The 21,868-nt window shown below is 39.0% G+C and overlaps 1 protein-coding gene across 1 annotated transcript in view; it reads left to right on the top strand.

The window, feature by feature from the left end:
• The window catches only part of CAMKMT (calmodulin-lysine N-methyltransferase), a 383,612-nt gene that overhangs the window by 328,069 nt on the left and 33,675 nt on the right, over nt 1-21,868 (top strand). Inside the window, exon 9 of the mRNA XM_019549368.1 lies at nt 16,403-16,477. Coding sequence (XP_019404913.1) covers nt 16,403-16,477 — 75 coding nt within the window. The remainder of the gene's footprint in view (nt 1-16,402; nt 16,478-21,868) is intronic.

Below are 21,868 nucleotides of genomic sequence, written 5' to 3'. Positions count from 1 at the left end.
CACAAAACACAGCTAGGGGCAGCATTAGTGCTGACCTTTTGCCTCAAAAGTTAGAACACCTACTCTGGGAAGTCAGACAAGATTCAAACCCACAACTCCCACTTGCCAAGGGAATTAACCACCACACTTTACCCCTCCTGATGCAGATGACCCAGTGTGCAGCCAGGAGTGCAAATTCATTGGGCCAGATGGAGGATTAGCAAGAAGGAGTGTGGTTCTTTATGCCAGTGGTTATGGCACTCCCTAGAGAGAGGGAGAGTCCTAAATTTTGTCCCTTGCTCCCAGAATTACTTCTGGGCTTTACGCAATGGCTATTCAATTTCAAACGCACAAGCGGCCCTTGGAGTAGTGACCAGAACCAAGGATTCCCCTCTCTTAGATGAGGACCATAACTTATCCAAGGCTATGATAAAAGATCATGGTCACAAGAGCCTTCACCAGCTGCATGGCTGAAAATCAGCAGTTTGAGAGGCCGCCTGTGCCACTGTTTTCCACAGCTGCTTTCAAAAAGTGGCCTCTGCTCAGCTCTTTGAAAGAATGGAGAGGATTCTGAGCTCTTGATCCCAAGTGGACAGGGCCATCTGCCTGCTGCCCTGAACCAGCTGCTTGAACTTCAGCCATATGCCCTGGTTAGTGTTGCCTGTTGGTTAGCTCAAGGCAGCTCCTCACTTTGCATGCAAGTTTTTGGATTGTCCTTTTGAAGCACCTATCCCTCACCAAAGCATGTATAGGGAACTTAGACTTTCAGCTGTACATTTGGATTCCACATTGGGGAAGGTCTGTGTAGATGCAGTGCAGCACTGAATTTATAGGTACATTTTGTTTTATAGGACCTATCCCTAAGAAAACCAGATGCTGTTGAAAACTTTACTATAGGAATTTTGAGTTCTTGATTGTGCCAACTCTTTGACTGTGAGGTCAAGACCTCTCTTTTTGCTATCGCTTTCCCTCACTGTCAAACGTGGATGGTATTTACTTACCTGACTGAAATATAGGAGAGGATTAGCTGAAGTATTTCAAGGTTTGTACTGGTGTCACTGCAACATTGCTATATAGTTGCAATGCTAGTGTTGAAGTAATGTTGTTAAGATGGTCTGGGAACTATGCAAGAAGCAATAATTTGCATGGGTCGCATCTTTCATTGTACCAAATGCATGGTTGGCCTCAATGTAGACAAGCTTTCATTGACTTCATGATTCATTATGCTATACCTTATACTTGCTTATCTCTGTACTTCATAGGTGATAACGACCCTCCAAAACTATCTTATTCTTCCATTTTCAGGGTTTTACTTCATCTCTCTTGTCTGTTGGTCACCTGGTAATTTCTCTTCTGTCCTGTTTTTATTTACCTATGGATTTTTACACAAGCTTTTCTTCCATCTGCTACTCAGAGTAGTGTTTGCTTCTCTCCTGGGGACCTGAAGAAGGAGAGAACTCAAAAGCTTATCTGTGTCTATCCCAACTATGCATTTGGTCCAGTAAAAGATATCACCAACAAGATATCTTACCTCTTTGTCAACTTTATGATACAGTAAAGTAATTAAATTACAAAAAACAAATTAAATATTATACCAAAATACAGGGCACTTTCAATATACAAACTATTCTTTGTATGATACAGTTGACAAAGTAAGAAAAAAATCCTGGTCATACTGAGTCCAAGGAAGGTTTATCGTTGAGACCACAAATTCACATGGTATATTCTTATTAAAAATATAATTAGAAATTGTGGGTGTTGAAAGCAGCTGAGAATTTGAAATTTGGCTTGGTTTGACTACTACTAACTGTTGCCAATTTTTGACACATTCCAAATTAAGGCTTGTCTGCATAGGAATGTTTTACCAGATAAATCAGTGTAGTTAAACCAATATAGTTACGCTGTCATAACTCCCTATCTAGATACTCCTACTAAGAAATAAGAGTGATAAATTTATTTTATGGTATAACTTGACCCCCTTCCAAAATGACAAAACTAAACTAAAAGAGCATGCTCTTATAGCAAAATAAGAATGTCTACCAAGAGAGTTATAATGCCTGTAGCTTGAATTCCTGTTTGAGCTTATACCGGTGTTATTTCCTATGTAGACAAGGAAATAACACCAGTAGACCTGTGTAATTGATAGCTGGAAAATATTTACATTAATTGTGAAATAATACAGAGTTTGGAGATACCTGTGCATCCTCATAAGTGCTTGCTGAAGAGATAATATATACAAACCCCTCTGAAAATATTTCTGATCACAGACCTTAAAGATTCTGAGCACCTCCTGTAAGTATCTTCAAGGTCAGATACTCTTGGGAAGGGCTCCTTTTCCTGGTATATCCCTCCTCAGAATGATACATTCCGTAGGTTTCATATTGCCACATACTTTGTATAGGACTTCATCCCCTGTCAAGATTTCAAACCTGCTCTTTTAGATATCAATCAAAAGCACATTTTCTACTCTCTCCTCATTTACATTTATCTAATGCTTAAGGTCATTTGTGATCATTTGAGTGTATTTCAGCATATGGAATCAGTGAATAATAGATTTCAGCTCCATGCTGTGAAGGAAGATTGTGTTTTTACAAGACATGATGTTGTTTACTGGGTGTTAATAATCACTAATTAATAAACATCTCTAGACTTCTAGAATGTTGCATTTTAAGGGATGAAAATGTCAAGTGTTTAACTTATTGAGTGCAATAGTATTTTCTGGCTTATCTGTGCAAGTAAAGTAATTAAATTACAAAAAACAAATTAAATATTATACCAAAATACAGGGCACTTTCAATATACAAACTATTCTTTATTTTAGTTTACTTCTACATTCTTGAATCTTTTCTAGGCATAGCACCTGTTTTGTAATGTGTTATATAACATCACAAATACTAATATGACACTCTACATCTCAAAGTTAATGGCCATTTTACATTTCTTTCACATTAATTAAAGTCAGCTGCTTCTTTCAAGTTTAATTCTAAACTCTGTTTAGGCACTTGCAGAGTAGTTGTGGGAAGGATCAGTCCTTCAGACTATGTGACGTTGTATTAAGGGGATCCTAATTGAAACATATTTGATCCCTTTTCAGAGCTACCAGGAAAAGTGAAAGAGCGGATGTAATGGCTGCAGTAGCATTATAAGCACCCTGTTTCCCTTTCTCCACTAGTCATTTAATGCTAGTCTAGAAAAAAAGATCAGATATATTCTGCTATGTAGAACAGTGTCGAATTGACCCTGGGAACTGGATGTAATGACTTAAGTGTACATTGAACAGAGAATGCAGGTGCCTGAATGACAGACACAGGGATGGATTTAAGTGACCAGCTCCAACATGACTGCACACCAGAAAATACCATGTACCTTCTCCCCCACTCATGTGTGGTCATCTAGTTTCAATCAGTTTTAGGTAACCATCAGTGTAAACAGTAACTCCAGGTATTTCCATATTGGCCCACTGCTAGGATTCAGCAGGCTTCTGAATCCTCTCCCCCAGGAGTGTGAAGGGCAAAGATTATACACCATTGTAAACCAAACAGTCAGTTTGTTATATCATATATTATAATACACGGACATTCAGGTAAACAACTTACATCAAGGGTGGCTGTTATATTACAGTCGTTTATTTGTTGCAAATTCCTTATTGGTACTTATTTAAAGTAGGTAGTAATAATACCCCTAAGTTAATGAGGCCAGGATTCCAACTGCTTTAACTATCTGTTTTGGATTAGATGTTACCTTACCCAACCTATGCATGCCTTGCCTAGGAAGACAATTCAAGTTGACCTGGTTAGACATCTAGGGTCCCCAGGATCCAGTAGAGATACTTTCCTAAGCTCAGACTTACAGTTCATGTTATGGGGCAAGGCTCTCTTTACAAGCAAAGGGGACAGTGTGAGCACTTTTGGCAGGTGCCCTAAAAAGCCAAGATTCTGTGGATAGGTAGATGATGAGCGGATACCAGGTATGCATTATTTCTGAATCACAGATACATAGAAGACCTTTGTACACCAGGAGCTACATGGAAAAAGAGCCCACAAGCAGAAGTGGCTCCAAGAAAGGGTGAAAACAGTCTACTGAAACAATGAACACATAGACAAACTCTTCTTCTTTCAGGGAGTCAGGATCATCAAGTTGTCCTATATTAATGCAGCAGCACCTTAGACGAAGAAATTGAGTTACTCTTACTTCTACCCTTTCCTCCACGCAATCATCTCTCCTTTCCTTTTGCCACCTGCACACTGCAAAGGAGCAGGACACAAGTCAGGATCTGTCTGCCACGATCTTAATGGACTCAGACAACAGGAAAGGCAGAAGATGCTGCACAGTCAATGTATTTTGATCATACAAACAAGACAGCTTTATTCTGCTCTCTCAGATTTGTATATGAGCAGGCCACTTAGTCACAGCTTGCTAGGCAAGACAGAGATATGCTGTAGTTTAGCTGACTGCCTACACTGGGAAGGGTAACCACATCAGTGCCCATTAAACACTGCCCCTTAAGTGCAATTCACTACGACTAAACTCCACATTGGTTATAGGTGGCTAGTGCAGTGGCCAACTAGATGCACTCTTGACAACAAGAAATCCCAAGCAAATGCCACAGATGAGAGAAGTAACTGGTTGAAGAGGTCAAAAAAATGAATGTATTCATATGAGATCATGCCAAGCAATGGCAGCACCCTGGATGTTCAAGCATACCCCACCAAGTAAGACAGAACATGGGGTGATCTACTTGACTGGATCAACCTGATGAGGTGTATGCCAGGGGCCTGGAGGACATTGAAAATAAATTATGACTTTTCTATGAGCAAAGCAAGGCCACCCTAAAAGGTGTAGGTAGGAGACCAGGGACAGGGGGAAACCTATCATCAAGAGGCATTAGTGGATGGCTCCCTTTCCAGAGTACCAGAGATTATGCTCCCTAAAACTGCAGTGACTGGAATAGGAAACCTGGACATCTCTAAATGTATGACGTAAGGTCTGTGGTGAACATACAGAGATGACGGCATATCTGAACACACTAGCAGTTGGTTGGCAGAGTAGATATGGTAAACTCCTTTTGTGGAACAGGCTTTGCGGGTCTCAAATGGCATGCAGGAAAGTGAGCACCTTGGTCTTTCTTCTCACTTATTCTTTGATCCCCTCTGCATCTAGAAAGAGTTTAGAAAGTTCTCAATCTCTGATTCCAACAAGAGTCCTTTACTTGGCAAACGGAGGGTATATTCATGGATATCCATGTACCTTAGAAGATGGAAAAGATAACTGAGGAGTTTTCCTTTTTTTCTGCATTGTCATGTGCTTACTAGCCACCACCAGTCTTAGAATCTTTGGGAATTGTGCCAGACAGTTGTCTTCTCAAGTATTTCCTAACAGCATGGCTGAATCACTGAGGAAGTCAATTTATGCCGCAACATGAGAAATGATGGGCTCTAGGAACTGCTCCAATAGCCTGAAGGCTATGGACTGATTTCATACATCTCTGCCACTACCCTCTGAAGGCCAAGATGGCTGGGCCAGTGCTGACACACAGATATTGAGGTAGAAAAAATCAAGTATCATATGCCATTTGCAAAGGACAGAAGTTCTCTATTTTTTAAGAATTAAGATGTTCCTCAGAAAATGCCAGCTCTTAGCTTTCACTCATTTTTTGACTATAGAAAAATAATAGAGCAATTCTTCTGTTGCTAAGGTCTCAGAAAGACCTAACAGGGCAGACACGCCTTTGACTCCATGGATTTCCTAGCTGAGCTCTCTGGGTTTTTCTTATGAATCCTGTGTTTGTAATGGTGCTAACATTGCACAGCAACCTGTGGTGCCCTTAAAAGGAACTTTCAGGAACTTGGTTGAGAATCTCTGCCATAAGAGGTTGCAGAGATCTAGTAAAGCTTCTAGTGTGAGGCAGTACACCTGCAGAAAGGTGTCCAAATGCAAAAAAGTCTGTTAGACACACAGGCAAATCTACACTGAATCAATACTTTTATGGAAGTTTGAAGTCCAAATGGAGAAGCATACAGCATATAATGAGTTTTTGTGCTGCTGGTACAGAGCTACTTTGAACTGTTCTCATTTTTTGAATGGCTGAAATGTGCCTAAGTACCTTTTATTCATTTACTTGAACCGTTCTGAATCCTGGCTCAGTTGCTAATGGGTATGTCTACACATATGCCTGACTGTGCAGTTGTTACTTTAGCAAGTACTAAATGACCACCAGTACTGTGTAGTTCCGGCACTACACAGGTTGTTTCTGACCCTACTGCGTAGTAGCAACAAGCTACTGGTCAGTAGCACATTGCTACTTGTAACAGGGTTCCTGACCAGAGCCCTGTTACTTGGGGAAAATCCCCACAGCTGGCAGTCATGATGCCCAGGCAGGGGCGGGGGGTGGGGAGAGATTCCCCACGCCACTGGTAAGCCAATGGGACCTGGCTTCTGGGAATAGAGAAAGGGCGAGGCCCCAGAAAAGATGCCTTCGGGCACCGAGAGAGAGAGAGGTTGCCTCAGACCCCAGAGAAAGATGGCCCTAAAATGCGGAGCTGAGACCCAGAGAGACGTGGAGAAGGGACTGTACAGCTGCCAGATCAGTAAAGATGCCAGATACCTGCGACAGAACTCCAGCCGCCGTGGTGAGTTAGAAGGGGGAAGAAGCCGCAGGTCTGGGCAGCGACGGGGTGAGGCATCCCACAATAGAAGCAGTCCCCGTTTGGGACCCGAAAGGGGAAGTCAGCAATGATCCCAGAGCAAAGGGGTAGACCATCCCAGATCCTTTGTGCCAGTGCTGGCAGTGAGGGAGCTCCTGGAGACAAGCTGGCACAAACCACAGGGAGGTAGAGAGAGACGCGGCTATCCTCCACTGCTAGCGAGGCAATTAGCAGGCAATAAGCTGAGCCCAGGCAGGAGTGGCTCGCACCCAGGGGGACTGGATCAGAACTGTAAGGTACTATTGCCCACAGAGGGGCAACAGCTGGGACTGCTCCTTGGCTGTAATTGGTGCAGGATAGAAGGAACCACTCATGCGAGCTGCTAAGGCACCATGGGATTCTGGCTGGTAGTTATCTTTACAACCGCGAAGCTGGCAATCCTCTCTGGAACCGAGGGTGACAGAGGGGGCAAGTGCGACAGGCTACTGTCTGTGGTCCGGGCCACTGTAAAAGAAAAACGAGAATAAAGCACCTGTAATCATGTGATGGGTCAAGTGTTATTACTCCGCGGGTTTCTATTAACATTCCATCTGTTTCCTCCCTTAATAAGATCCAAGTCGTGGCAGATGCAAACCAGAGCGAGGTGGTACCCCGCAGACCCGATAACACTATTGCAGAGTAGTGGTGGCATCACAGTTCATGCCCACTGGCACTACATCACCATATTGACGAACTATGTCACCAGAGCTTGTTGCTGTGATGATGTAGCATCTCGTGTAGACATGCCCAATAGGTATTTGCTAACTTTTAGAAAATTATTCCTGCTATATTTCCTCTTAAAAAATTATTCATGAACTAACTTAATTTGCTGTAAGTCTTTCCATATAAGTTACTCGGATTATATCATCAACTACCCATCACCATATTTTCTGAGCATATTCCTTAATCAGTTGGCAATAGCTAAATCCATAGTAGACTTCATGAAGTCTCTGACTTTTCTTTTTCATCTGTGCCTGAAATACAGATTGAAAGGTGAAGTTGTTGTAAATATCATTCTAGCTGTGATGCAAAAGTATCAAAGAGAAAGGTTTGTAGTGTTTTCTAAAAGTGAACAGAATCTCAGTTTGCCTAATCTATTAAAATTTGTTCTTCAGTGAGAACTTTTTCCCCAAGATGGCTGAGTCAGTTCAGAAAAGAGGAATCTTATTACTGTAGTGTAGTGATTCTCACCCAGGGCGCCACGAGATCCTAAATATCTTGGGTGATTCACAAGAGAAACCCTGACATTTCAGATAGGAATTCATGGCGTCACAAGCATTCTGACCTGTCATGGTCTTTCTGAATTCTTTGCAAGAAAAGAATTTCTTCATTATTTTTGCATAGTCAAAAAACAAGTGAAAACTAAGAGATGGCACTTTTGTGCTAAATTAATATCTGAAGAGGATAAATAATCTTTATATTATGTTTTAAGATGCAGAATAGTCCTGATGCTGCATTTTTATTTTTTTTTCAAAAGGAATAAGAAAGGTTGCTTTAGAAATTCTTTTTGCTCTTGTCAGGTCCATAGCATAAAAGAGTGCATGTATGTTCTATTTCTTTATTTCTTTCTCTCTTCTATCCTGCATGGATGTGCTGGGTTTACTAAGCATCACCCTGTAAAGACAGGAGTTAAGGACCTATCGAAATCATGGTTTTGTGGAAATTACAAAATCTGGCATTGCCTATGAAATCAGGGAATGCCTATGAAATCCACAGGAAAAAGAAAATACTGAAAATAATATCTGGGTCGCCAGGGGTAGCCAGCAGTCTTTGTAGTGCTGTGGCCAGCTATGCAGCCTGCCAGTAGGCAAGGAGGGAGGGGAGCTGCTGGCACAAAGGGGAACCCAAGGTGGCTACCACTCCTGCCCCTTACCACTGATTGGCTGGGCTGCCTGTCATGTGGCCCCACCTCCTTCCACCAATTGGCAGTGAGAGGCAGGGTCATATGATAGACAGCCTTCACAACCAATCAGCAGCAAAGAGTGGAGCCACCAGGGTCTCTCAGCCAATCAGTCATGGGGGGCCCTGCTGCAATCAGCCTGTGAAAATGGTCATTCGTCCTGGAATCTCCACTTGAAATCAGCTAGCTGCCTCTTTGACTTGGGCAGACCCCTAGATATAAGACATTAGTGATTGCTAATTCTATTCCTGTCCATGCATTTCCATATTTTTAGCTATCCTTTACTGGGTATTGCTTCCGGTTGGCTGCCATTAATACCAGCGTATCAACCTTCTTTCTATATCATGCCCTTTGTACACAGTGCAAAGACCAGTTTTTCCTGTTTCTACTGTGCTGCTCCTCTTCAACAGTGTTTTCAACCAACTATAATCACAGACAAAGGTAAAATGGGGTAGCCTTTAATGTTTGACATAATGATAGACATTAGAAAGACATAAAAGAATCTTGTGCAAGGAATAAAGACATTAGTGTGTAATCAGTGAGACTATTACTCAAATCCTGCATCCATTTCTGATGTACACATTGGAAAAAGGATATTGAAAAATTGGAGAAGGTTCAAAAAAGAGTCATACGAATGATTCAAGGTCTGGATAATGTCTTACACTGAAAAATTTAAGGAGCTGTACCCTACTTACTTTACCAAAGAGAATTGATCTCCAAGTATCTACATGAGGAGAAGATATTTTTCTATAAGATACTGCTTTTCAGTTCATCAGGCTGACCGCTATACTAAGAAATTACTAAGTGAAGATCTTGGTAAGCAGGAAGTCCCATTCACTGTGTTTAACCCTTCTGGCCTTAATATCTATGTATTTATGAAACTTCTTGTCTACATACATCTTTTCTGTCATCTCCTCCTTTCCTTCTCAGTCCTAGTGAGCTTGCCCATCCTTAATGTTTGCTTCATATTCTTTCCTGTCAGGTATTCTCCTTTGATTCTTTTCCCTAATTCCTTGTATAGTCTCCTGTTTTTTGATACGGCAAATGCCCACTGTCCTTTCCTATAATTTTCTCCACATGATTCACTTGTGGAAGCCTTCCTATACTGATCCTGCCAGTAATGTTGTGCCTTTTCTATCTTGTGCGCTAAAATGTTGTTTTTTATTATATAGCGATTATCTGAATTTGAATAGATAAATCTGAGCACCATCCATCCTGTGAATTTAATAAGTCATGGGTTCTTTGGAAGAAATAGTGTGTGATATGAAAGTAAAGATTGTCTTGTAGTGCATGTGCACAAGGGGAAAATGAAGGTTGCATAGACAAGCTTAATTCTGGCATTTCTTACCTCTTAGTGCTTGACTTTGCAACCCCATTAACATGCTTTTAACACCGTTATTTTCATATAACATTTATATACAATGTATTTCTTCACTTCAATACATTCCAATGGTGTTCTTTTTTTATTGTGTCAATTTCTGCAGAATTTCTGTGGCGAACTTGGCGGTTTTTGTGCAAAATGAATAACTGTATTTTACAAATGGAGTGTTTACAGTGTGCATGCTTTTACCATGGGCAAATGGTGTTTTACTTAAACAGATATGCATTTCTTGATCCACAGTACATATATATACAAACTTCATGAGCATAGCTAATCAACTGGTATTGAGAATGTGGCTCTGTGAATTGTAGTGATAGTGAAGCGTATCTGTGTATCTCCTCCCTATTTTTTGTCCCAGACAGCCTTTCCTATTAATGTTTATGCATTTTGTTGTTTTGATACAATTAATCCATTGCCATAATGTACCTAATCATAATAGTTTACAACAAAACAAAGACAAAAAAATAATATTTTTTCCATAGGAGAAAGTTGAGAATGAATTATTTTCTCATGCACAGTATACTTCATATGAGTGAAAATCACCCCCTGAATAGGGTGAACACAATATTAAACTTTTACAATCCCAGCAGTATTCTTCTGCTGTATAGGAGTGAATATTCCTGTTCAAAAACATTTGCCAGTACAACTTTGAAAAGTTAGCCCTAGAAGTTTTACTGGTGAGTGTTCATGAACACTATAGGAGGTAAGTAACTTTGTCCACTGTCTGGTGAAAGCAGTCTCATAGAGTGCCGAAGGGAGGAAAAACAGCGAGGAAAAAGTGGCAGAAGGGGAAAGAGGAAGAAGATTGTTGGATGGGGAAAGGTTTCAATTGTATTTTCTCACTTTTATATTTCAAGTGTGTAGAGAGAAAAGAGACAAGAAAAGAGGGGGGTTTGAGGAATTAGTTAAAATGGCAAGAGGCACCTGGAATTGCAGGTGGGGGATGTAATTAAGGTAAAAAAATAGAATTGTTTGGCTAAGAAGATGGAAGAACTGAAAAAGAAAGAACAAATGTCCTTGGAGAAGCTAACCTGGTCACCAGCCAGAGATCAAGAGTGGAGGAAGATGTTGGTGTTGACGTGGGGTAAGCATAGGGAGAATGGAGTTTGTAGAGTATGAGGGAAAGAAGGAAATGAAGAACAGCGAGAATATAAAAAATGTGTAAGTAATGGAGAGAGCTGAGAGCAGATGAGAGACAGCACAGTGGAGTAACAGGGCCTGGGGAAAGAAAGAACTTTTGGGTTAGGTATAATCTGAAGAGTTGATATTTGGATGGAAAGCCCAACAACAGGCAAATCAGAGAAAGAACAATGTTTTCCAAAGACCATGCCGAGTGAGCAGTCTCCTTGGTCAGAGCCATAGCCAAGCATTTTTATGACCAATGCAGGCCATTTGCCAAGTGCCCTGCTATGCATTACTTCCATTTGATAAGTGCTCTACTGTGTGAGGGTGCCTGATGCCAGGGCACTTCTGGCACCGCCCATGCTATGATACTGTTCTTGTTGATGTGACATTTGAACCAGACCTACAGATACAGCCTCACATATTTTTACAAATATTGATGCAAACAGCTTTAAAAAACTAAAAATTAAATTGCCTTAGTAAAAACAATGAAAGGGGAATGGGGAAAGTCTGAGGCTGTTTTTCAGATGCCACCTGAAACAAGGCTTTATTGTTAATTACTAGGATTAGTGCAATTTTAAGCAAGTCATGCACTGTGAAGCTAGTATTATAACTACCATACTCCTGAAATCATTGTAAGAACAGTTCAGGGGAACTTAGAAATGGTAATAATTTCCATTATCAGTGTGCTGACTTATTTTGTTTAATGAGTGTTACCTATTTCTATCTATTCAGAAGCAACTGCTGATTCACAGAAGGTGAGAGAGAACTCAGTATTGCCCAAAATATATGAAGCTGCTAAAATAAATCACCTTAAATGAACACCATAAATGCAGACTGGAGTGCCTCACTATTGTAAGAAGCATACTAGTGGTTTATTCTCCAATAATAATAGTTGCTGCATGGAAGAGATGCAGTTCTATCTACTATAGCTGACCTTGCAGCATTTGCCATTTTTTATTTTCCTCTTTGAAATGTAAGGAAACATTTTGGGGAGCTTTGTTAGTTTTTAAAGAAAGGATGCACTTCTTTTAGTCCCTGTTCTCACATTTGACCTTTTCCTTATCACAATTCTGTTTACCTTGACCCTCATCATATTCTCTGGCTTGATTGCCAATTCAAAAGATAAAACATAAAAAATATGAAAATGCTTTGTTTCTTCTATTTTTATATGAATTTATTGCTTTTGAATGGTGCTACATAGACGGCCTGGGAGTCTGATGCTTCAATGCAGATATTTTCAGACATTTTCATTAATATGTTCAACCCTGACCTGGAAAAGCTGTCTCTGTGGGTGAGAGGACAGTTCATTCTCCACAGCTCATTTATTCCGTATCTTCTTTGCTGGGACTGCCATCAAGATTGCTAATTATAGTAATAGGTTTGTGACGTGGCACTTTTCCCTTAGAAACTGGTCAGACTCGTTTGATGTAGGTCATAAAGTAGCCATGAGATGGTATCAACATTTAGTTGCCATCATCTTGGTTGAGATAGGAACCAACCACCCAGATCCTCCTGGCTTCTTTTCTTCTATTAAGGAAGTAAAAAAAAAAGCTATTAAAGCATTGGGGTTTTATACATATATGTAAAAGTAAGTGTGTGTCTGTGTGCAAACTTTAGTAGACTTTCTTTAGCCACTAGGTATATTGTGACCAAAACCAGAAGATCAATCCCAGCTTTTTAAATGGGTTTCAGATTTGTTTTCAACAAGGGTTTCCTGGTTATTTTTCATTTCAAGAGCCTGAATCTACATAGTTGGTATTGTGCTATAAAGTACAGTAAATTCCTTACAAAAATAAAAAGATGTCCCCTAAAGTGCCATGAGGTTTAAAGGTTTAAGTCTAATGGAAAACCTATTAGGCTATTACTTACCTAGAAACACATGGAAAAGCTTAGTTTCCAAAATAGTGTCAGGTCTTACTATCTTGGAGTTTCTTGTCATAAGACAAAAGAGCTATGGAGGTATTTTTTAGCTTTAGAGCCCTGTTTTTATTGGTCTAGGAAAGTGAAAGCAAGTATTTTAATGCCTCAAAATCTTTCTTAGGAACTTCCTTTTCCTGTTTTCTATATTTCTCTAAGATAGCCTGCCAGGAGAGGGCAGAGAGAAGACTGGGACTGACACACGTTTGAGCAGGCAGCACCACAAATTATAATTTATCAAAATGAAGCAAAATGGATACTCTGGATGTGTTTCCAAACTTTTGGATGTCCAAGGTCATATACAACCGTTGATGCTTGGGACTGTCGTTTCTGTGTTCTCCTTACACACTAAAATTCTGCCTTTCATAGCTGTGAATATGGACTGACGTACTTCCTACACATTTAAAACATTTATGGGGATTGCCAGCATCTTAAGTCACATTCAAGATACTTGACTCCTACAACTTCTGTTGTTTCTTTATAGTACAGTATTTAACCTGGCTGTATTAAATGTAAGGACATTTTTAAAATTGTTTACTTAGGCTGAAATATTTCATGTTACTGCCCTTTGTTTCTATAAACATTTCCTTTAAGTGGAGAGACTCTGGTTTCTTTTTTAATCATGCCTCCGACAACTCCTTCCACTGTGACAGAGGTGAAATACTATCTCCTGAAAAGCAAGAGAAGAAGAGCACATGCACATAAACATGTCATGCATCTGGACTTACCAGACTGATTCCATGACACTAGGGTTAACTAATGAATTTTCCTTTAAATATTGTGTTTAGATACAAAAAGCTTTTATTGCAAGTGAATGGTACTAGAAATCTTCACACTTATTTTTTATTTAATTTTTACTGGAGTAACCGCATTGACTTCAAAGATTTACTTCTGATTTTAGTCTGGTTTAAGATTACATTTAGGTGTGACTGTAGTATGTGCGGCCTTCCCTAGTTTAGCTTTAAACTAGCTTGAGTATAATAGTACTGATAGTAGTGTGCCCATGGCAACCCATTCTTCAGCACAGCCTAACTGCCCAAGCATTTACCCAGGCCCATAGGTAGGCTTTGCAGCCCATGCTGAGCACCATGCTGCTGTGGCTACACTGTTAACAGTAGATGAGGTAGCTAATTTAAAAGTCTTCAAACTGTGAGCTGTAGTCACACTTTTGATAATAATTTAGTTCAGACCCTATCTGAGATCAGTAATACTATTATTATTTATTTATTTTACACAATTCGCCATAAATTTACAGAGTTTTTTTCCCCTAACATTAATAAAGAAGGTCCCCTTTCCCTTTTGAAGATCAGTGCTTAAATTGAACCTGCAAATCTTGAACATGTAAATCTGCCAATTGCTCAAGCTTATGGAAACTAATATATCAAAGTATTTAGTTTGCCCAACACTATGGTTTCTTAGCTACCATTTAACCATTCAGATCCCTATTCGTGTTTGTGATAGGCATGGGTGCAGATTTTGCAGGTGCCAGCCAGCCTTTGCTAATTTGCCTCTCTGACTGCTTGGGTCATGACCAGATTTTTGTATCCTGAGTGCTCAGCAGGCTGGCATTGAAAGTGACGTGTCTGAATTATTCTCAGGGGAAGCACCACCTCACAGTCTGGGAAGTGAGGGAAGTACATGAGTTAAAAAAAAATTCAAATCTCATAGTTGCTCTGATCAGATCTCTGTTTCTGTGGCAATAAGAACCAAAGATGGCCTTTTAAACTCCGAGTTCATCTACCAATTTCTAGCTTCAGGACTCTGTTTCAGGATTTTCAAAATATCCAAGTGAGCACTTAAAACCCACAAAACTTACCTTTACCTAATTTTCACCATTTTAACCTAAGTTTCCACGGAAACAGGGTTGAAAAAGCCGCTGGTAGCCAGCAGGCAGCCAGCAGCTGAGAGTGAGAACTCTCCTTTGTCACTTTCCACTACTGGATGCCTGCTGAGCCCTGAAAGCGCCAGTTTGCAAAGCCACCTAATTTTCTAAAATCTGCAATACTTTCCATTTGAGGGGGGAAAAATTAAATTAATCTACTCTTTTCTTCCCTTGGATTGGCACAATAAATTCCAGGAGGGCAAATGGGCTAACGAGTTCTGATCTGTTCAGTTACACTGATACTCACACAATCAGAAGGCTTGCCAGCCAATCAGATTTCTCCTCTCATCATTTCCATTTCATGAAGCTTTATATCTCACTATTTGTGTGCACATGAATGTGTGTGTGTGAAGGTGCATGTTGACTTGTGTACTGGTACTATAATCCCCTGTTTTGTCCAAGTGAATGCATGATCCAATTTTTGCATAGCGTGGCAAAATGTACTTTCCCTTTTCTTGTACATACAAGGACCATTTTTCAATGAACATATAACTGATCCTCAGTTAAATATTAGGAGTACTATGTGAATAGAGATGGCTTTTAACCAGAAGTAGATTATAGCTGCTGGAAGACTGAGGGGTCTATTTGGTCAAGACTCATACAAAACTGAGATAAGCATGCACAACCTGACAAGATCAGATTAGACCCTGCCCCCACAAGTGCTTTTCCTATAAATATTTATCTACTTTCTTTTATAAATAACCAGAAAAATGAAAAAGAGGAGCTGAGTCTATAGAAAAGAAAGAAAGGAGGAAATAATGCAGTGTCAAAGCTTAGCAGAAGGGCAATATTATTGCAAACCTTCAGGAAATTTCAAAACTAATTACGGGTTTTAATAGGAAGCAAAGTACTGAAATTCTCCACAGCAACCACAGATGTAGCTGTGTTCATAAATGAAACTGAACTTTGAACACATACACATTTTGGTTATTACTAAATATATTGGAATTAAATAACTTCTCACCTATGAAAGGATAGGTGTTGACAGAGTCAGTACTGCTGTATTTTTAAGCTTGCCTAAGGCCACATAGCTGACATTGAAGTTAAACTTAGCATTCTTTCACCCTCTCCCTCCTCCCTGGAGCCCAAGTGAATGCTCACTTCATCAATGAGAAAGGCAACTGACTGGCCTGCCAGATGTAACAGAGATCCATAAATTCACTACATTTATTTTGCAAATTTGTATTACATTCAGTTCATCAGTGCTTTGATTTCAGTATGATACACAGGTGTTAAGGACCCAACTATCTAGAGCCATTCCAGTGGCTGTGATTCAGAATGTAATTATTTATGGTGATCCAGTAATGGGATTTTATATACACTGCCTTTATATAGGAATAAAGATATTCACATTTGCAATTTAAAGACTAAAGAAGATGAATAGCTCAGCATTTCTGAATTTTTGTATACAGCCTTTAAGTGATATGTACAGCTTTTTAAAAACAATATTATGGGGCATATAAAAATAGTGGCTTAAAAACATTCTAAGACAAAAAAAATGTAAGTCTGATTTTTTTAAATCTTTTCTTCTTCAGCGTTTTACGATGGGATAATGAGACAGATGTCTCTCAACTGGAAGGACATTTTGACATTGTTATGTGTGCTGACTGGTAAGTACATAAAAATCATAAAACTCGTGTTAGAAAAATAGCTTTGCTGGAGTAATTGTACTGTGCTGCTTGCTGATGGCTAAGCAAAGTCAACAAATGAAGCACAAAACCACCTTAACCTCAACAAATTAATATTCATCTCCATGTGACAGTTATAAGGTAGTCTTCTATCACACAGTAACTTCTACCACATTATTTCCCAAAGATTGATTTTGAGAAGCATTTCCATTTTCTGGAATTGCCTCTGTTTCATGCTTGACGTATCAGTAAATGGACGACTTAGGCAAATTGCAAATAATTATGGCTCAGTGAGGAACAGTCTGGAGAAAAGGGAGTTTATCAACACAAACAGCTCAATTAGCTTACTTCTTAGGAAAGATCTGACTATTGATATAAGGGGATATATTGTTTGCTCCCCAGAAAAATCTTTGAAAGAGGTGTGGGGGGAAAAGGATTTTTAAAATCAGTTGCCTTAGTCAGTTTGACTACACTGTTGGCAGGTATAGGTTCAAATGAGTTTAATATTATTTACATAGGTAAGTGTTTATGGAGAGAGAAATCTTAGTGAAAATCAGAGCAGAATACTTAGTCTGTGACTGAGTATTTACATGGTAGTGTATGTTCTATTTAAATATATCAACAGACATGGGTAATGACACCAGTCGGTTTTTGATATTGGCAGTATAAAATCATCCGACCCTTTTAATGACTGCATGCCAACTTTTAAAACTGCATTCTTAATATTATATCTTACATGATGAAGCAAGCTAGAAAATGTAAGTGGAAGTTTCATTAAAAACATTTGAGGTAGATTATTTTAAACTCTTTCTTTCTGCACTGAATTTTATGTTTGCTTTTCACTGCCATAACACAAATATGTTTTTGTTGTCATATATGCAATCGCTGTAAGAGTCCAATTCTGAAAATAATGCCTGCACGAGATAGCTGAATTCAGCAGATTTCCGAATCTTACTATGAAAATAGGTAAAAGAAGAAGGGGGGAGGGGAGCAAGAAGCTGTCTATTGTCTTTTTAAATAATACACAACTTGGCTTCTTCTAAAATATGACCACCAAAGTCTTTTTGTTTTGTTTTGCTGATTAAGCAAACTCTAGATTTTCAGAAACGTTGCTGATTTTTTTTAATAGTGGCCAGGGTATTATTTTTCTTTTGTCCTTTGCTGATGCTGGTTCCTTGACTTGTGCTAAATGCAACAGTGCTTCATTTCCATGAGCATTTCATTCCAGAAAAGTTCTTTGTTCCCAAAAAGGACAGAGATGGGTTTCTAACTAATCACTGATAATATGCTTCAGAGATGTATCATCTGATTAAAATAAGGAGCTAAACAACACCATATGATTTCAGCAAGTAATTTAGTAAATGCCTTCCTCACCAAATACTAGAATGGATACTCCAGGTTTCATTGCACAGATGAAGTTAATGCTGGACAGGATTAGATCAGATTAAGTATGAAAGTCAGATCAGAGTGCTGGCGGACATGAGCAGGAGGGCAGCAGTCTTCTCAGAGGCTTAGACAAGGCTCGCATATGGATGTTCTTCAGATTATGTGGGTGAAGCAAGGTCCTGCCAAGAGATTTAGAGTTAAATTTGTTCTTCACACAAATATCAAAACAACCTGGCTTTGCCATCTCTTGTATTCTTGATACTCACACCATGTCATCCTATTTGTACTGGGGAGAATAGCAGAGAGCAAGATTTAAGTAGTTTTTTCATTAATATTCTAACCTAATACTCCACCCAGCCTGTTTAGAAATAGTGTCTTTTTTTTTAGGAAACAATAGATTAAATGTGAAAGATAAAATACATAATGCACTTGCAGTCTCCTGTTTTTGTATATTTGAAGCAGCAAGATGCAGGTAAGCATATAAATATTTATAGATTTTTAATATACAGCTGTGTGAAGGTTAGTTTAAAGCAGATTTTTATATACAAATTACCTTTATTTTTGTTGCTCCAAGTGCCAAAATGCAAATACACATCCATATTACTTTAATAAGCATAAAATGACTGTAATGCTTCTCTCTTCTTAAAAATAATTGTTTCTGTAACAGAAACCATTAGTTTACCTGATATGTTGGCAGGCTGGTTAAAAATGTAGAATACATTTACCAAAGTAGAATCTTCTTTTTATTTTTGTAGGAGTTTTTTCTCCCAAAAGAACAAATTCCTTCAGAACTGCTGGTGGTGTTTTTGCTTTCTGAATTTTTGGGCTGCCATTTAAGAGAAAGAGAAATCTCTTTTCTTTCAGCTCCTCAGGTGAAATCTAAAGTATGCAGTGATAAAAACAGATAGAATAGATTGCATTTACTTTAACACTGTCATACAGTTCATTATCAGTCAGTAAGATCTGGGATTAGAACAGGGGACTATAAAGCAAAAAAGCTGAGTTCAAATATTAGGTACATGGATAAATTCTTATTGAAGTATTTCCAGCAAGGGTGGTATTGTCTGATTGCCTGAATAGCTAACCAGTAGTACTGCTTGATCCCATTTACATGAAAACAAGCTCTATTCATAAACATTTTCCAAACCCACATTGAGGTTCAAGTAAAAATGTACATGATTACAACAAGCAGTGATATGTTTATATTCGTATATTTACATTCAAACACTCATAAACCTTGTGTGCAAGGGTGGAAAATAATTTATTTCCCAGAACAGACAGTTCATTAGTTCAGTTAATTTTAGTAGCTGAGCTAGATTATAAAATAAATAAGAGGCAAATTGTGAAAGCTAGTCGTTATTTAATCATTCAAGATTTTGTCAATAAAAATTATCAGTAGTTCCTAAATAACTTGTAAAATGTCAACTTTGAGGTAAAAATAAAGACAAAATCTTGGTGAGGTTACAGCAATGATAAAGGCATTCTTGAAAAAAACCCACCAAAATAGTATTATAACTGTCTGTTCCTAAACCCAGTTGTTTTTTGGAGGGAGGATGCTACTCTCAAAATTGCAAGCCCCACAGTTGCACTGCAAGGGTAGGTGAAATGCAGGGAGACACAGAAGCTCTAAAAGCAAGAATATGGTGCAGGGGAGACAGAGATACTGGTCTACTCCAGATAGGCTACCAAAGAAACTCTTCTCAAGCCCTTGAGCATCCCAAAGTTCTGCATTGATTTGAAGTGGAAGATGTATTTGATTTAAAGTAAGGATTCCTAATTAAGAAAAAAGGAATCTGATGTCCATCACTTTTTTTTTTTTTTAAGAGAAGACTGAAGCCAGAAGTGGTGACCAAGGGAGAATATTTCAGTTTCTTGTTAGGATGCTGTGAATATGACATAGCTACAGAATATGGCTCAGACCTGGTAACATTTAAACATCTTAATAGGACCCCGAAATCAGTATGGCTGCTTCTTTGCTGAAAGTTAGACATGAATGTAATGGTTTGTATGATCGAGGTGTATGAATCAAGTGCTGTGTTACCTTCATTGTCAGAAGTAGGAGTTATGGATTTGCTAGGAATGCAGAATTGTGCCCAAGTTACCCATTAAATCAAAATGTCTTGTTCTATAGTCCATTTAATATAAAGATTTCTTTCCACAGGAATGCAGTAAGATCTCGGTCCTTCTTAAGTTTAGAATAACAAGTTATTGTTCCTTTTAAGCCTGCCTCTACACGTGCATGTTCAACTGTAATGGAACCTGATGGTGTGGAAATAGGATTCTTTTTTTTAATCTAATAAGTGCTTTTGAACATATGACAGCTCAGCAGTTGAAGCTGTGTAAGAACATATATGACTCTGCACATTAGGTGCTGTGGATGATTGGAAATCAGGTCTAAAGCACCAGTTGTAGCTGTTGCAGGACATGCAAAAAGAAGATATTTGATGTGATAGCCCTTAAAATATAAACACATGCCCCCTGCTTGGAGATTGTTTAAGATACAAGAAGAAATGATAAAGCATATCAGCTTTAATCTAACTGAGAAATTCTCATTTTTATGATTTTGCTATAGCTCACTGTTACCTCCAAGAGTTTTTGTGTAAGTTTTTACTTTGTTATAATTGTGGGTTAAAATGGAAAACACATAAAAAACCCCATCCTTAAAAATAAAAATTAATAAAAATATCGGACAAAAATTTACCTTATTGCCTATAAATTAAAACAGATGTACTAGCAAGAGTCAGTACATACTGCTCCAGTTCCACTGATACTGTGACCAGACATTTCTGTGCTGACCTGTAAAAGCTCCTCCAATTTCATTGCTGAGTCTCTGCAGTCAGAGACTTCCTATTATGGAAATGTGAAGCATTTTGTTATATGGAAAAGAGCCAACTAAGAACACCACCACACCACTTGTGATACAAGCCAAATTTGAATTGTGAGGTCCATAATGAATGACAAGAGCAACAAACCAATATGCCCCTTAGCTTCTTTGAGAAATGCTGTGAAATTCTGGGAGGATTTTCTTAAAAGGTGCATTTTCAGCATGTGATGTTGATATTTAACCACCCAAATCCTGCACCAACCTATTGCAAACACAGATCATTCTACTGTTTTGTCATACTTAGGGCATCTTCTAATGCAATTGAGACAGAAGCATTCCCTGAGGTGGCTGCATCAGACCTACCTCCAAATTCCCAGCATTTCTCCCAGGCTTTGGGCTGTCTCTGTGAGTTGGATCTAGCCCATGGCCATAGTTTAACACCTCTGTGTTAGGTGAGTACAAGCCAATACATCATTATACATCTGAAGCACACCTTTTTCAAGATGAGGCTTCTCAGGCACGAACCAATTCAGTAGAGTAAGATTATGATATGACTGAATGCAGTGGCATAGCTAGAGCGGGGTGATAGGGGCAACTGCCTGGGCACCAACTTGGAGGGCAGGGTGGGGGTAAAAAAAGTGACTGCTGCCAGCAGCCATGTGTTTGCAATTGTGAATGCAGCAGCAACCAGAAGTCACTGCTTCTGCTTTGCCCCAAGCACCCAGGCATATCCCTACACAGCTGGCTGAATGCAACATGCTGTCATTTTTCTTGATGAAATTTGCCCAAATTGAAAAAATTCAAATCAGCTGCTTTTTTATTTGAGGGGGGCAGGGAAAGTTTGCAAAACTAAAACAGAGGCTTACTCCCCCTGATGAAGGTCTAACTTTAAAATATATAAAGGGGTCATGATATAGTGTGGTAACACCACAAGGGGCAACCGTGCCTGAATCTATACAGTTTTAAGAAGACATACACATGCGTGATATAACATTTTGGTTTCTTAACTCTTGTTGCAGTTTATCATATAATTTCTAACACGTCTTTTTCACTGCCTGCTATTCTGAGATAATATTTATTAACACAATAACAGCAGAATATATAAGATACTGTGTGTTAATAGCACTGAGTGGCACAGATATTAGCTGTGGCAGGATCCTACT

The sequence above is a fragment of the Crocodylus porosus genome, unplaced genomic scaffold, assembly GCF_001723895.1.
Source record: "Crocodylus porosus isolate Cpor-Errol unplaced genomic scaffold, CroPor_comp1, whole genome shotgun sequence".
In the NCBI taxonomy this organism is placed as follows: Eukaryota; Metazoa; Chordata; order Crocodylia; family Crocodylidae; genus Crocodylus; species Crocodylus porosus.
The sequence above is the reverse complement of the archived record's forward strand: the minus strand, read 5'-3'. Positions and strand labels throughout refer to the sequence as shown.